This window comes from Balaenoptera musculus, chromosome 2 (genome assembly GCF_009873245.2).
Source record: "Balaenoptera musculus isolate JJ_BM4_2016_0621 chromosome 2, mBalMus1.pri.v3, whole genome shotgun sequence".
Lineage (NCBI taxonomy): Eukaryota > Metazoa > Chordata > Mammalia > Artiodactyla > Balaenopteridae > Balaenoptera > Balaenoptera musculus.
In genome coordinates, this window is record NC_045786.1 from 52,147,073 (window position 1) to 52,162,994 (window position 15,922).

The following is a 15,922-nucleotide window of genomic DNA, read 5'->3' on the forward strand; positions in this document are numbered from 1 at the left end:
AAAAAGGGAGAAGACTCAAGTCAACAGAATTGGAAATGAAAAAGGAGAGTTAACAACTGACACTGCAGAAATACAAAGGATCATGAGACATTACTACAAGCAACTATATGCCAATAAAATAGACAACCTGGAAGAAATGGGAATATTCTTAGAAAAGCACAACCTTGCGAGACTGTACCAGGAAGAAATAGAAAATATAAACAGACCAATCACAACCACTGAAATTTAAACTGTGATTAAAAATCTTCCAACAAAAAAATCCAGGATAAGATGGATTCAGAGGTGAATTCTATCAAACTTTTAGAGAAGAGTTAACACCTATCATTCTCAAACTCTTTCAAAATATAGCAGAGTGAAGAACACTCCCAAACTAGTTCTAGGTGGGAACAATAACCCAGATACCAAAGCAGACATATATGCCAAAAAAAAGGAAAACCATAGGCCAATATCTCTGATGAACATAGATGCCAAAATCCTCAACAAAATTCTAGTGAACAGAATCTAACAGAACATTAAAAATATCATACACCATGACCAAGTGGGGTTAATCCCAGGAAAGCCAGGATTCTCCAATATACGCGAATCAATCAACGTGATAAACCATATTAACAAATTGAGGGAGAAAAACCGTATGATCATCTCAATAGATGCAAAAAGGCTTTCGAAGAAATTCAACACCCATTTATGATAAAAACCCTCAATTAGTTGGCATAGAGAGAACTTACTTCAATATAATAAAGGCCATATATGACAAACCCAGAGCCAATATCGTCCTCAATGGTGAAAAACTGAAACAATCCTCTAAGATCAGGAACAAGACAAGGTTGCCCACTCTCACCACTATTATTCAACATAGTTTTGGAAGTTTTAGCCACAGCAATCAGAGAAGAAAAAGAAACAAAAGGAATCCAAATCTAAAAAGAAGTAAAGCTGTCACTGTTTACAGATGACATGATACTATACATAGAGAAACATAAAGATGCTACCAGAAAACTACTACAGATAATAAATGAATTTGGTAAATTTGCAGGATACAAAATTAATGCACAGAAATCTCGTTTCCCACACACTAATGAAGAAAAATCTGGACGAGAAATTAAGGAAACACATTTACCATTGCAACAGAAAGAATAAAATACCTAGGAATAAACCTACCTAAGGAGACAAGAGACCTGTATGCGGAAAATTATGACACTGATGAAAGAAATTAAAGATGATACAAACAGATGGAGAGATATACCATGTTCTTGGATTGGAAGAATCAACAGTGTGAAAATGACTCTACTATACAAAGCAATCTACAGATTCAATGTAATCACTATGAAACTACCAATGGCATTTTTCACAGAACTAAATAAATAATTTCACAATTTGTATGGAAACAGAAAAGAACCCCAATAGCCAATTGTATGGAAACACAAAAGAGCCCCAATAGCCAAAGCAATCTTTTCTTTTTATTTTTAAACATCTTTCTTGGAGTATAATTGCTTTACAGTGGTGTGTTAGTTTCTTCTTTATAACAAAGTGAATCAGCTATACATGTACATATATTTCATTATCTCCTCCCTTTTATGTCTCCCTCCCACCCTAGCTATCCCACCCCTCTAAGGGCTCACAGAGCACTGAGCTGATCTCCCTGTTCTATGTGAGTACTTTCCACTATCTATTTTACATTTGTTAGTGTATATATGTCCATTCCCTTATCTCAAGTCATCCCAGCCTACTTTCCCCTCCCCATGTACTCAAGTCCATTCTCTACATCACATCTTTATTCTTGTCGTGGCCCTAGGTCCTTCAGAACAATTTTTTTTATTCCATATATATGTGTTAATATATGGTATTTTTGTCTTTCTGACTTATTTCACTGTTTGACAGACTCTAGGTCCACCCACCTCACTACAAGTAATTTCATTTCTTTTAATGGCTGAATAATATTCCATAGCATATATGTGTCACATCTTCTGTATTCATTCATCCATCGATGAAAACTTAGATTGCCTACATCTCCTGGCTATTGTAAACAGAGCTGCAATGAATATAGCGAAACATGACTCTTTTTGAATTATGGTTTTTTCAGGGTGTACGCCCAGTAGTGGGATTGCTGGGTGTATGGTAGTTTTATATTTAGTTTGAAGAAACCTCCATACTCTTCTCCATAGTGGCTGTATCAACTGACATTCCCACCAACAGTGGAACACAGTTCACTTTTCTCCACACCCTATCAAGCATTTATTGTTTGTAGAGTTTTTGATGATATGGCCATTCGGACTAGTGTGAGGTGATACCACTTTTTCTTTTGATATGATTTTCTCTAATGATTAGTGATGTTGAGAATCCTTTCATGTGTTTTTTGGCAATATGTATATCTTCCTTGGAGAAATGTCTATTTAGGTCTTCTACCCATTTTTGGACAGGGTATTTTGTTTCTTTGGTATTGAGCTGCATGAGCTGCTTGTAAATTTTGGAGATTACTCGTCAGTTGCTTCCTTTGCAAATATTTTCTCCCATTTTGAGTGTTGTCTTTTCGTCTGTTTATTGTTTCCTTTGTTGTACAAAAGCTTTTAACTTTGATTAGGTCCCATTTTTTAAATTTTGTTTTCATTTCCATTTCTCTAGGAGGTGGGTCAAAAAGGATCTTGCTGTGATTTATGTCATAGAGTGTTTTGCATAGGTTTCCTCAAGAGTTTTATAGTTTCCTCAAGAGTTTTATAGTTTCCCAGAAGTCTGAGACTCTCTTCCATTCTTTTCATTTTCTTTTTCTTTATTCTGCTCCGTTATTTCCACTATTTTATCTGCCAGGTCACTTATCCATTCTTCTGCCTCAGTTATTCTGCTATTGAGTCTTTCTAGAGCATATTTAATTTCATTTATTTTGTTGTTCATCATTGTTTGCTCTTTAGTTCTTCCTCGTCCTTGTTAAACGTTTCTTGTATTTTCTGCATTCTATTCAGAAGATTTTGGATCATCTTTACTATCAGTACTCTGAATTCTGTTTCAGGTAGACTGCTTATTATCTTTTCATTTGTTTGTTCTGGCGGGATTTTACCTTGCTCCTTCATCTGCTCTGTTTCTCTTCTTATTTTGCTCAGCTTACTGTTTTTGCGGTGTCCTTTTCACATGCTGCAGGTTCGTAGTTCTCGTTGTTTTTGGTGTCTGCCCTCAGTGTGTAAGCTTGGTTTAGTGAGTTGTGTAGGCTCTCTGTTGGAGGGAACTGGTGCTTAGTTCTGGTGGATGAGGTTGGATCATGGCTTTCTGGCAGGACTGTGTCAGTGGTTCTTTTTGGGGGTGTCTGTGACCTTATTATGATTTTACGCAGCCTCTCTCCTAATGGGTTTGGTTGTGTTCCTGTCCTGCCAGTTGTTTGGCGTAGGGTGTCCAGAACTGTAACTTGCAGGTTTTTGAGTGAAGCTTGGTCTTAGCATTGAGATTGAGATCTATGGGTGAGCTTTCACTGTTTGATATTATGTTGAGCCAGGAAGTCTCTGGTGGACCACTGTCCTGAACTCAGGTCTTCCTACCTTAGAGGTACATGCCTGAAACAAGGCCAGAGTACTAAGAATCTGTCAGCCGCACAACGCAGAATTAGACAAAGAAAATATTATAAATTTAATTTATTAAAATAAAAATTTTTAAATAATTATTAAGAAAAAAATTTTTAAATAATAAAAAAAGTAAAGAAAGAAGAGAGCAACCAAACCAAAACACCAATCTACCAATGATAACATGCACTAAAATGTATACTAAAAAAAACAAAACTAAATGAAAAGAACGGACAGACAGAACCCTAGGACAAACGGCAAAAGCAAAGCTATAGAGACAAAATCACACAAAGAAGCATACACTTATACACTCACAAGAAGAGAAAGAGGAAATAAAAAAATATCTTTGGGGAAGTCTGAGGTCTTTGCCAGCATTCAGTAGGTGTTCTGTAGGAGTTGTTCCACATGTAGATGTATTTCTGATGTAATTGTGGTGAGGAAGGTGATTTCCACGTCTGAGTCCTCCACCGTCTTGAAGTTTTCTTTATTAAAAAATTGTTACTCTTAAGACCTAGCCATGATTCTTCAAGTCAGTCGCCTCTGCTGAAAAGGGTATGTGCAAAAGATCGAAGTAATGAGTATATAAAAGAAATAATGAAAAGGCTACAATCATATTAATGAAACGAAGAAGGGAGGATTTAGCCAGAACGTCGCCCAGGTTTTGAGTAACCACACAGTGTCATTCACACGAACTCCCAAAGCAATCTTGAGAAAGAAAAACAGACACAAAACAGAAATATAGATCAATGGAACAGGATAGAAAGCCCAGAGATAAACCCACGCACATATGGTGACCTTATATTTGATAAAGGAGACAAGAATATACAATGGAGAAAAGACAGCCTATTCAATAAGTTGTGCTGCTAAAACTAGACCACTACATGTAAAAGAATGAAATTAAAACACTCCCTAGCACCATACAGAAAAATAAACTCAAAATGGATTAAGGACGTAAATGTAAGGCCAGACACTATAAAACTGTTAGAGGAAAACATAAGCAGAACCCTCTATGACATAAATCACAGAAAGGTCTTTTTTGACCCACCTCCTAGAGAAATGGAAATAAAAACAAATATAACAAATGAGACGTAATTACACTTAAAAGCTTTTGTACAGCAAAGGAAACCATAAACAAGACGAAAAGACAACCCTCAGAATAGGAGAAACTATTTGCAAATGAAGAAACTGACAAAGGATTACTCTCCAAAATTTACAAGCAGCTCATGCAGCTCAATATAAAAAACAAGAAACCCGTCCAAGAATAGGCAGGAAACCGAAACAGACATTTCTCCAAGGAAGATATACAGATTGCCAACAAACACATGAAAGGATTCTCAACATCACTAATCATTAGAGAAATACAAATAGAAACTACAATGAGGTATCTCCTCATACCAGTCAGAATGGCCATCATCAAGAAACTACAAACAAATGCTGGAGAGGGTGTGGAGAAAAGGTTACTCTGTTGCATTTTGGTAGGAATGTAAATTGATACGAGCACTATGGAGAACAGTATGGAGGTTCTTTAAAAAACTATGACTAGAACTATTATATGACCAGCAATGCCATTACTGGGCCTATGCCCTGAGAAAACCATAGTTCAGAAAGAGTCATGTACCACAATGTTCATTGCAGCACTATTTACAATAGCCAGGACATGGAACCAACCTAAGTGTTCATTGACAGAAGAATGAGTTAAGATGTGGCACATATATACAATGGAATATGACTCAGCCATAAAATTAAAAGAAATTGAGTTATTTGTAGTGAGGTGGATGGACCTAGAGTCTGTCATACAGAGTGAAGTAAGTCAGAAAGTGAAAAACAAATACCATATGCTAACCCATATATATGGAATCTAAAAAATAATGGTTCTGAAGAACCTAGGGGGCAGGACAGGCGTAAGACGCAGATGCAGGGAATGGTGTTGCGGACACGGAGAGGGGAAAGGGTAAGCTGGGATGAAGTGATAGTGTGGCACTGACATATATACTCTACGAAATGTAAAATAGAAAGCTAATGGAAACCAGCTGCATAGCACAGGGAGATCAGCTTCATGCTTTGTGACTACCTAAAAGGGTGGAAAGGGAGTGTGGGAGGGAGACGCAAGAGGGATGGGATATGAGATATATGTATACGTATAGCTGATTCACTTTGTTGTACAGCAGAAACTAACACAACATTGTAAAGCAGTTATACTCCAATAAAGATCTTAAAAGAAAGAGTATAAATGTGCCTGCTCTGTGGGTTTTTTCACCCTAAATTTTTACTGGGGATAGAGGAAAATTCGTCTCATACCTTGAGGTCTATCTGATTTTGCTCCATCTGTCCTCTTGCAATAGCAAGAAAAGTAATAGTGATAATAATAAGAGCGCAGACTCAATAGCCATTCTAATTCATTCAAACCCAGTTGCCCTTGCTCTCCAAGGGGATGTGGGCAGATGACTTCACTGCCCCATGCTGGGTTTCCCTGACTGTGGAAGGCATTGAGAAAAACAGGGCCTCCCAGGGTCATTATATGTATCAAATGAGCTGATGATTGTAGTTGCTCAGAGCAGTGCCCGGAGCGTAGTAAATGCACCTACTCAAGGTAGAGGGAAAGTGAGGATTCCCAGTTTCCAGCCTCAAGCTCTGTGCTCAACACTGAGCCCGATGCCCCCATGCCAGCCTGTGAGTAAGTCCAAGCAGGCTGGAGGCTGGCCCAGAGCTTCCTTGACACTCAGTATGGTTCACATCTTTATCATCTTTCAAAAAGCTTTTTAAACTTTATTTTTGTGAATACATGCCTTATATAAAACAGCAGAAACACCAGAGATGCTAGAGATTTCATTATTACTCCCTAAATAATGTTTACTATCAAGACTTTGAATGGGGGAAACTTTTTAAAGGCAAATAAGTTTTTTTCATGAAATAATGAAAGTGATCATTAAATATCTCCCCCCATCCCTACCTTATTACTAAGATTAAATTTCCTCTGGAAAGGCACGTATAAAAACAAAAACCCTGATCTGGACAAAATAGTCAATAGAGTTGTTAACCTAGGCAGTCATTCAGTAAATTAAGGTATTCTTTAGGCATTTTGAAGCTTTCCTCTTCCTTTCTCAATAAAGTGTTCCAACCATTCTGCCCCTCTTTCCCTCCAAAAACACATCCCAGAGCAGAAATGTTTATATCTCTGAGTCCTCTGAGTCTCTGTTCTTATGAACTAATTTTCAAAATGAAAATACTGCACAAAGATATGTAACAGAACTATGAAAGACGTAGGGAAGGACTCTTCATAGCTAAGGTAGTCTTTGCTTTGCATTGTTTCTTTTGTGTACTCTTCAGGGTTTGTTTGTCTGTTGCATGAGTAAGACGACACGTGTGGGATTATGTTGGATGAACGATAGGAAAGGTCTCTCTACTATAAACCAAGGACGCCATGACTTTGTGATTAGGTTTCTAATTATTGATGCTGTATCTCTGGTTCCATCTTCCCTGACTTCAAGTTTTTCTTTTTGCAAGATGTGAGAAACATGAAGGTTTTCCGACATTGTTATTTTTGCAAAATTTGCCCTTAATGGATCAGGCATCCATCAGTGGCTCCTTCAAACCCATTTATGCTACGGCTATGAACCTGGGCCGGATCAGCTGCATACTGTTGCTCTGGTGGTCACATCAGCTGTCTCTGGTCTTGGTGCTCATGTGGGGGTGACAACCAACAGTGGAGTGAAGGTGAAGAGCTTTCCTGGCAGCAGAATCAGCATGCTGATGCTTTCCCCAAGGTAGGACATTTCAGTGAGGTCCTACCTAAATCCTCAGGGGTGCTTGTTGTCCCCACTGGAACAAAGAGAGCTGAACTATAATTGGACCAATAGAATTTCCCATCAGTTGTCAAAAATGTACACACTTCTCTGTGTTCTCCGGTTGAAACCTTGATTTCCCTAAACTCTTTAAAAACTCTGCACTAACAAAAACCAGTTTAGTGAGCACACCATTTATAAAGTCTAGGGAAAGGAGAGTGGCCATTTTTTCCTTGGCTTTATTTTTAACAGAGTCACAGAGTCCAGTGTCTGCAGGCAACCTTTACAGACAAGTGTGTACATATTGTGTTGGCCAAAAAGTTTATTCATATTTTCCGTAACATCTTAACAAAAAATAGTTGCGTAGATACTTCCAAACTGGTGAAATTAAGCGCAGAATGAAAGGCTAATTGCTAATGAGGGTTTAGCTGTTTTCTCTTCCTGAAGCCTTCCATGTGCCGAGTTTGTCCAGCGCAGCTGTGTGTCTTTGGGGAATCCAACAGTAATAGGGAAAATGTGCAAATATCCCTCACACCCGATTCTGTCACCTAACTCCCATCAAGTCCACATCTTTAGCTAAATCGACTAGGAATCTATAAAGGGCATGTCTCTAGTCCCTTCCATCGTTTTCTAACTTGCCATTCTCACTTTGCAGATGGGGGAAGGAAGGTCTAACAGGGTTTAGAGAGGTGGAGAATGTTCCCCATTGTTCTACAGTGATTGAGTAGGCAGCTGGGATTCCAGTCCAGGAAGCCTTTCTTCACAGCCTCGGTCCCTCCCTCTCAGACTCCCCCTGTCCCCAGCAACAATCTCTGCAGTCACAAGGGTATTCACAGTGATGACAATCAAATGACTCCCTCCTGATCACTCAGGGAGCCCTGGGCAGGTTGCTCCCATCACATACACATTCGGTCATTTAATTTAATCTTCACAGAGACAGATGAGGTGGGTATTATTATCCTCGTTTCATAGAAGAGAAAGATAAGTCTCAGAGAATTTAAACAATATGCAAACACCTAAGCGGTGAGAAGGGCTGGCAGTGGGAGGAGCTCTCACTCTTGTTTTACTCCAAGCACTCTGACACTTCCGTTTGGCTGGTTTTCAGGCACTCAGTGTTTGGGATGAGTGAATAGCATCTGTGTACCCTCTAGTGCACACTCTTCTCCATGTGACCCAGCACCCACAAGTCCACTGGCTGCACCAAGAGGAAGGGTTTTGCTACTATGTGAGGAGATCTGATACTGAACGATCACCTTCTCCAGTGCCTCCCCAACCTTAGTGCCACTGCACCGTCCTTCTCCCCTCCATCTGCTCCTGAGAAAAGGCCACAATGCCTCCAGGGATCCACCGTGACAGGGCACCCAGGGTCATCTGGCTACAGAGGGACTTCATCAAACAAAAAACTTCTGCACAGCAAAGGAAACAATAAACAAAATGGAAAGCAATGTACAGAATGGGAGAAAATATTTGCAAATCATGTATTTGATAAGGGACTAATATCCAAAATATATAAAAAACTCACACAACTCAGTAACTCAGTAGAAAACAGCAACAACAAATAACCTGATTTAAAAATGGTAAAGGACCTGAACAGTCATTTTTCTGAAAAAGACATACAGATGGCCAATAAGTACATGAAAAGGTGATCAATCATCAGGAAAATGCAAATCAAGAACTATCACCCCATATTGTCACAATGGCTTCATCAAAAAGACAATAGATCACAAGTGTTGGTGAGAATGTGGAGAAAAGGGAACACTTGTGCACTGTTAGTGGGAATGTAAATTGGTATAGTCATTATGGAAAACAGTATAGACGCTCCCCCCAAAATTAAAAATAGAACTGCCATGTGATCCAGCAATTCCACATCTGGATATATATCCAAAGGAAAAAAAATTTCCATCTTGGAAAGATATCTGCACCTCCATGTTAATAGCAGCATTATTCACAATAACCAGGACATGGAAATAACCTAAGTATCCATCCACAGATGAATGGATAAAGAAGTTTTGATATAGTGAAATATTATTCAGCCTTAAAAAGGAAACCCTGCCATTTGCAACAACATGGGTGGATCTTTAGGGCAGTATGCTACGTGAAATAAGCCAGGCACAGAAAGACAAATACTGCATGATTTCACTTATGTGTGGCATCTAAAGTAGTCAAACACATAGCAGACAGTAGAATGGTTGCTTCCAGAGGCTGGGGTAAGGAGAAATGGGGAGGTGATTGTCAAATGGTACAAAGTTTCTGTTTTGCAAGATAAGTTCTGGACTACACTATACAGCATGGTACCTGTAGCTAACAATACTGTATGGTGTACTTACAATTTTGCCAAACTCAGTGAGTTCTAGACATTAACTATGCACAGGTTTTTCATGTCAATCATACTTCAATAAAGTGGTTTTAAAAACTAAAATAAGGGTGGTAGGATGTCATTGTGAAAGAAAAAAAGAAGAAGGAAAATAGAACACAGCCTTCAAAGTCACAAGTCCTGCCTAGCAATCAGGCATTCTTCCTCTGCCATGACCCAGCCCTTAACCTCTCAGAACAACTTACTTCACTTAGAGCCAGAATAAAAATAACTCACTTTCAAGACTGCACAGCAGAGCCAGTGCAATCATGAGTAGCAGCTGTTTCCACCATAATGAGGGTAACAGTTAATGGAGGAGACCCCAAAGCTCTGTCCTTCCTGCTACAGGCATCACTGTCTCCATAGAAGGCACATACAGCCAGGACCAGCCTCAGGGGGCACCCTCCTACCCCCCAAGGTGTGAGTGTCTACAGCAGTGAGATGGCAGGGACAAGGAAGAGCTGGAGAGGCCAGAGATCCAGGAACATGTGGGAAGATGACCTGGCTAGCAGGGGAAGGGCGAGCACTTCAAGGAGAATGGGGCAGGCAAAGACACAAGATGGCAAAATCCCCCTCACCCCCTGCACTGGTCTGTCTGGCATGGTCCCTGATCCAGAACCTGCTTCCCAGGGCACTGCCTTGATTCTCACTCTCAGCTCCAGGCTGCTGGACTCTGCCATGTCTCCTGGACATGCCAAAAAACTTCCTTTGGTTACATTCAAAGCAGGTGAACTCAAGTGAAAACAGGAATATTTTGGGAACTTTGGAGTCCACATATTTTGTAGGCTGGAAGTGTGGGAACTTCCCTCCCTGTATTAGGGTTACCCAAAGAAGCAGAACCAAGAGGATAAATGTTGATGCAGGGATAGATAGAGATAAATATATAAGAGGACATATATTACAGAAATTTGTTCATCAGATTATGGAAGACAAGAAGTTCTACAATCTGTCATCTGCAAGCTGAAGACCCAGGAAAGCTGGTGGTGTAATTCAGTCTGAGTCCAAAGTCCTGAGAATTAAGAGACTGAGGTTTTAAGTCCTGGTCCAAGTCTGAGGCCTGGGAACAAGGAGCATTGATATCTGAGAGCAGAAGATGCACATCCCAGCTCAATCAAAGAGCAAATTCCACCTTTTCTTCTACAGGCAGACCTTGGAGATATTGCAGCTTCAGTTCCAGTCCATCACAATAAAGCAAACATCAAACAAAGCAAGTCAAACAAATTTTTTGGTTTCCCAGAGCATATAAATGTTATGCTTATTCTATGCTACAGCCTATTATTGATAAGTGTGCAGTAGCATTACATCTAAAAAACAATGTAAATACCTTAACTAAAAAACAATGCTGTTTGGGAAGGGATGCCATAACTCTCAATTTGTAAAACAAAATGCAGTATCTGTGAAGCACAATAAAGTGGGAGAAGATAAAAGGAAGTATGCCTGTATTTTGTCCCTCAAAAGACTGGATGACGCCCACACACGTTGGTGAGAGCGATCTTCCTTATTCAGGCTACTGACTCAAATGCTGATCTCTCCTGTAGACACCCTCAGAGAAACATTCAAAAGTAATGTTTTACCAGCTATCCAGGCATTCCTTAGACCAGGGGCCCCCAACCCCCGGGCCGCGGACTGGTATTGGACCGTGGCCTGTTAGGAACTAGGCCGCACAGCAAGAGGTGAGTAGCAGGTAAGCCAGCCAGCGAAGCTTCATCTGCCTCTCCCCATCGCTCCCATTACCGCCTGAACCCTCTCCCCCCATCCCCTTCCATGGAAAAATTGTTTTCCACGAAACCAGGCCCTGGTGCCAAAAAGTTTGGGGACCTCTGCCTTAGACCAGTCAAGTGATACATAAAATGAACAGTTGCTCTCCCTTTGGAAGACGGGCTTCCTTTTGGAAGTTTTGTACCTGAGCATTTGCTTCAAAGGACACAGGACCACTGCTGGCATTTCACAGCATCTGCTGTTTGATGATTAACTCATCCAAAAGAGAAAGGACTTTAAAGGAGCTGTGTGTTTTCTTTGCTGCCAAAACAAAGGTCCCACTTGCCAGGACAGTCCACCTGGCAGAGGGTCCACCTCTTTAATGCACCCGGGAAGCAAGGAGGGAATGGGCAATTTTGTCTCAGTTTATTTTGAGACACACACCAGTTATGAAGCATTTGGATGAGCCATGAATACTTGGTTCCCTCTTCAGGTCTAAACCCAAGAAGGGTTTAGAATGAAATACATTTGGCTGCACTCTGCATGCTGCACACGGGAAGAAAGGAGGTATTTGTGGCTCCTAAAAATAAACCTTTCTGGTTTGTTCTTCTGCAAGTCCAATCAGATGCTGCTGGAGCCTGATAATGATGAGGCTGAGCTCAGCCTATCTTTCCTACTCAGCCTGCCCTCCTGCCTTAAGGGGATAAAACAACTGACCAAGAGATGCAGATGGTGCCCTCCTTCTAGTCGTATACCTTTTTGTGTTAGTGTTTTCATTTTCTTTGGATAAATACACGAAAGTAGAATCGCTGGATCATAAGACAATATTATTTTTAATTTTTTGAGGAATCTCCATACTGTTTTACACAATGGCTGCACCAATTTACATTCCCACCAGCAGTGCAAAAGGTTTTCTTTTTCTCCACATCCTCATCAATATTTGTTGTCTTTTGATGACAGCCATTCTGACAGGTGTGAGATGATATCTCATGGTTGTTTTGATTTGCATTTCCCCGATGACTAATGATGTTTAACATCTTTCCATCTACCTGTTGGCCATCTGCATGTCTTCTTTGGAAAAAATGTCTTTTTAGATCTTCTGACCATTTTATAATCAAAAATTTTATCCCTAGGTGAAATTTTGCTTTCTATCTTGTCTTTATCTGAATTTAAAATGAACTGTAAAATGTGTTTATCCAATTTTTCATTTTTGTCTTTTCACTCTAATGTATAGTGAAGAAAGCCACAAAACCTTCTGCCTGAGACTCCATCACATTTGTCATATCCATATGCACTTTTAAAGATAGTCAATGAAGTTAGTTGAATTCTTATGAGTCATACTTAAGTAGTTGTGGTCAATATATTTTAAATGAACCATCATAAATTCTACAGATATATTTCTATATTGACCTTTACTTTAAAACTTTATAAGCAAATAAATTTGATATTTCCTTTTATTTGTAGCCTTGTACTTAGCATTAGATATTGTCTTTAAGAATTTGTAAATGATTACTTGTTTGTTAGCTCTAGTATCAATCCTATGTAAAATATTGGAAAATGAAATACTATGAAAAATTACATCCTATTATAGTGTAATGAGACAAATATAAATATATTTAAGTAAAAAGTTTATCTTTTTATTATGTAAACAGACCACCTGACTTGATCTTAAGCATAAAATTATTGCAAATGAATTCTGTATATGGCCAAATAAGTAGCATAAGTGTCTTTGGTAAGTCAACTGTTCATCAATTTCTGTGTTCTTTAATATTATAACAAAATGGTTAAGTTGTTCAAGGATTTATCAAAGCTACCTATTTTATAACATGGGTCATATGTAACAAAGTCTGGAGTGACTATACCCAGGTGGCCAAGACCAAAACCGTTATCCATTTTCTCTGGTTGTATAGTGATGCTATAATCGATCATGTGACTCTTTGCTAGAAATCAGCATAAGCTAGACAATCATTTACACAACAGTTATACCCCAAGTCAGTACTCACAGCTGGAGAATATCAGCGGGCAGGAGTGCTCATCCATGGGGAAGTTGTGCAGCTGCAGCTGGCATTCTGCATTTATGGTGAGCCTGTGGGGGAGCCAAGCATCACTCTTGTGGCCAGCCAGCGACAATCCAACAAATGCCCTAAGCAAGGCCAGGGGCTGTCACGTTACTACCATGTGGGGAGGAGGGGCCTGGGGTGGCCACATGGAGCTCACTCTTAGTAGGGGCACCATCCTTTCAGTATACCATTTGGGTCTTTTTGTGTTGTGTTACTTTGTTTTACTAACTATCAGAAGCACAGGAAGTTTCCATAAGTAAAATTCCTGACTGTGTCTAGAAATATAAGCCAAGTAAGAGAGGAAACAAATCAAAACAATATGTCCTTGTTTTCATAGGTCCTTATTTATTATGTCCTGGTTTTTAATCTGACTGAATTAAATCTTTCCTCCATTTTTAAAATGGTATATTTGCCTAAATAGGTATAATACCAAGTTCATCCACTTGTAGGGAAGAGTTCATATTTGGCCAACTCCCCTACTTGACTAGGCAGGTGGTGGCTGCACTAAATGTGTGTATTGCATCTTTTCAAAGCAGACATTCCTTGGGTCAGAGTTTCTATAAAGGATCGCAGGACTGGCCATGTCTCTATGCTGGTTTGCTGAAGCTCACCTTCATTTCAGAGTCTCATTTATATTCCTTTAAGAATTGATGAGGAAATAGCTATTACAAACTCCTGTTCTCCAAATGTAACTAACTCATCAGCAGAGTTCCCTGTTGTGGCTTTTATTGTTGTTGCTGTTCCCAAGCTGTCAAAATTATTATTTCCATGAAACTTTAAAATCTTTAATCTTCTGCTTATTTTGATATTAATCTGTGCCTTTGTGGTACAAATACGTGTTTAACATATGAATTACAGATTTCTCCTTATGGGCACAAATCATTTGCAATTAAAAGCTCCTGATACTGGATGTGGGAGGAAGCAGGTGTGTTCAGGGGCTGGCGGTGGTATTCACCGAGCCAGGAGGACACAGGGGCCTGGTCAGAGGTATTAGAGAAATGACATTCCCCTGCAGCATGCTGAATCAAAATGCCTTTTAGGCTTTCAGGAGGAGACACACACAGGCAGGTGGCTCCTAGAATCTGGTGCTCAGAAGGGAAGTTTGGGGTTGGAAATGAATGTGGGAATGAATTCTCAGTGTGGATATGGCTTTTAAAGTCTTAGGAATGGATGAGCTAAGTCAGCAGGAAAGTGGAAAGAGGGTAAAGTGAGGGGGAATTCCTAAGGCAGGAGGAGCAGAATGAGGACAGGCTGTGTCAGGAGGTGGACAGGAGGTACAGGAAGCAGCTGTAAAGCAGCAAAGCCAATGAGACAGAGATAATCAGCACAAGGCACTCAGTCCAGTGTTCTGGAGAGGGTTCAGATGCTGGGAGAGCAGGGTCCAGACGTCACTGTCCTGATCCCAACGCTGGGTGGGCAGAAAGACTGGCTTAGGTGGAGGGCTTTCTATGGAATGTTTCAACCATGTGTTCAGTTAGACTCAGATACCCCTAGCGGAGAGACTCTTGAGAGATACAGACCCAGGTTAAAACCCGGGTAACACTAGTTCCCGATGGTGACTTGGGCAGGTAGATCTATTCACATCTTTCAAACGCAGCCCCTCTTTGCTGGGTTTCTGTGAGGACAGCCTGGCCCCCTGGAGGACTCATTACAAGGTAGCTGCCACTTCCATTAGGGATGCATTAGGGAACACCCTCTGTACTCTTTTGTTCCTTGTGGTCTAAAATTTGGCTATAATTACATTTGTCAATTAGTACACCAAGACATCTTTATTTTCTTAGCTGAATGGTCCTGTGGGTTAAACATTAATTTCCACCACCCACTTACAGCGGAAATGGATTCTGATGAAGGAAGGATTTTATATTCATTGCAGATCATTTGTATGTCTTTATTTTTACACAACATGGGATTAGGAAAAACTTCTCCAAGACCCAGGAGCATGTTGAACATGAGAAGTGATAGAATGTAGCAATGAAAAATAGGGTCCCATTCCTACAGTGATCTAAATTAAAGTCCCCAATATCAGACCATCAGTAGCATCTCACCTTAAAGTGTAAAGGATTTTCCCATCATTCCAAATTCTCAGGAGCTGATTGGGGGTGGTGATCCAGTGAGCCTCTGCAGTTTTGGAATTGCGGAATATCGTATCTGGAATCCATATTAACCCCACCATGTTGCTGTTCAGAGTAAGGATTTTCATTGTGCTGTTGAACCGAAGGCGACTGTCGGTCCAGGTCTGGGCAAAAAATATATCAATTTGGTATTCCTGAAACAGAGCAAAAGGAGGGGCAAGACATTTCTATTAGTGGCTTTTCTGCAGGCTTTGTTTTCCTTCTCAGGAGTATAGTTCTCCTTATGTGTGCATCCTCACCTGCCCACACCTTTCTGTTAGTGCATAACACTGTGTCTGGATCAACGTGATGGACATTCAATAAAGATAACTGATATTATTTGTCAACAGTGTGATAACATATGTGAAAATATTCTGTA

The 15,922-nt window shown here is 40.0% G+C and overlaps 1 protein-coding gene across 1 annotated transcript in view; it reads right to left on the bottom strand.

Moving 5' to 3' along the window:
- The window catches only part of GABRG3 (gamma-aminobutyric acid type A receptor subunit gamma3), a 588,733-nt gene that overhangs the window by 123,083 nt on the left and 449,728 nt on the right, over positions 1–15,922 (bottom strand). Inside the window, exons 4-5 of the mRNA XM_036845168.1 lie at positions 15,478–15,698; positions 13,376–13,458 (exon numbers count right to left, since the gene is read on the bottom strand). Of these exons, the coding sequence (XP_036701063.1) occupies positions 13,376–13,458; positions 15,478–15,698 (304 nt within the window). The remainder of the gene's footprint in view (positions 1–13,375; positions 13,459–15,477; positions 15,699–15,922) is intronic.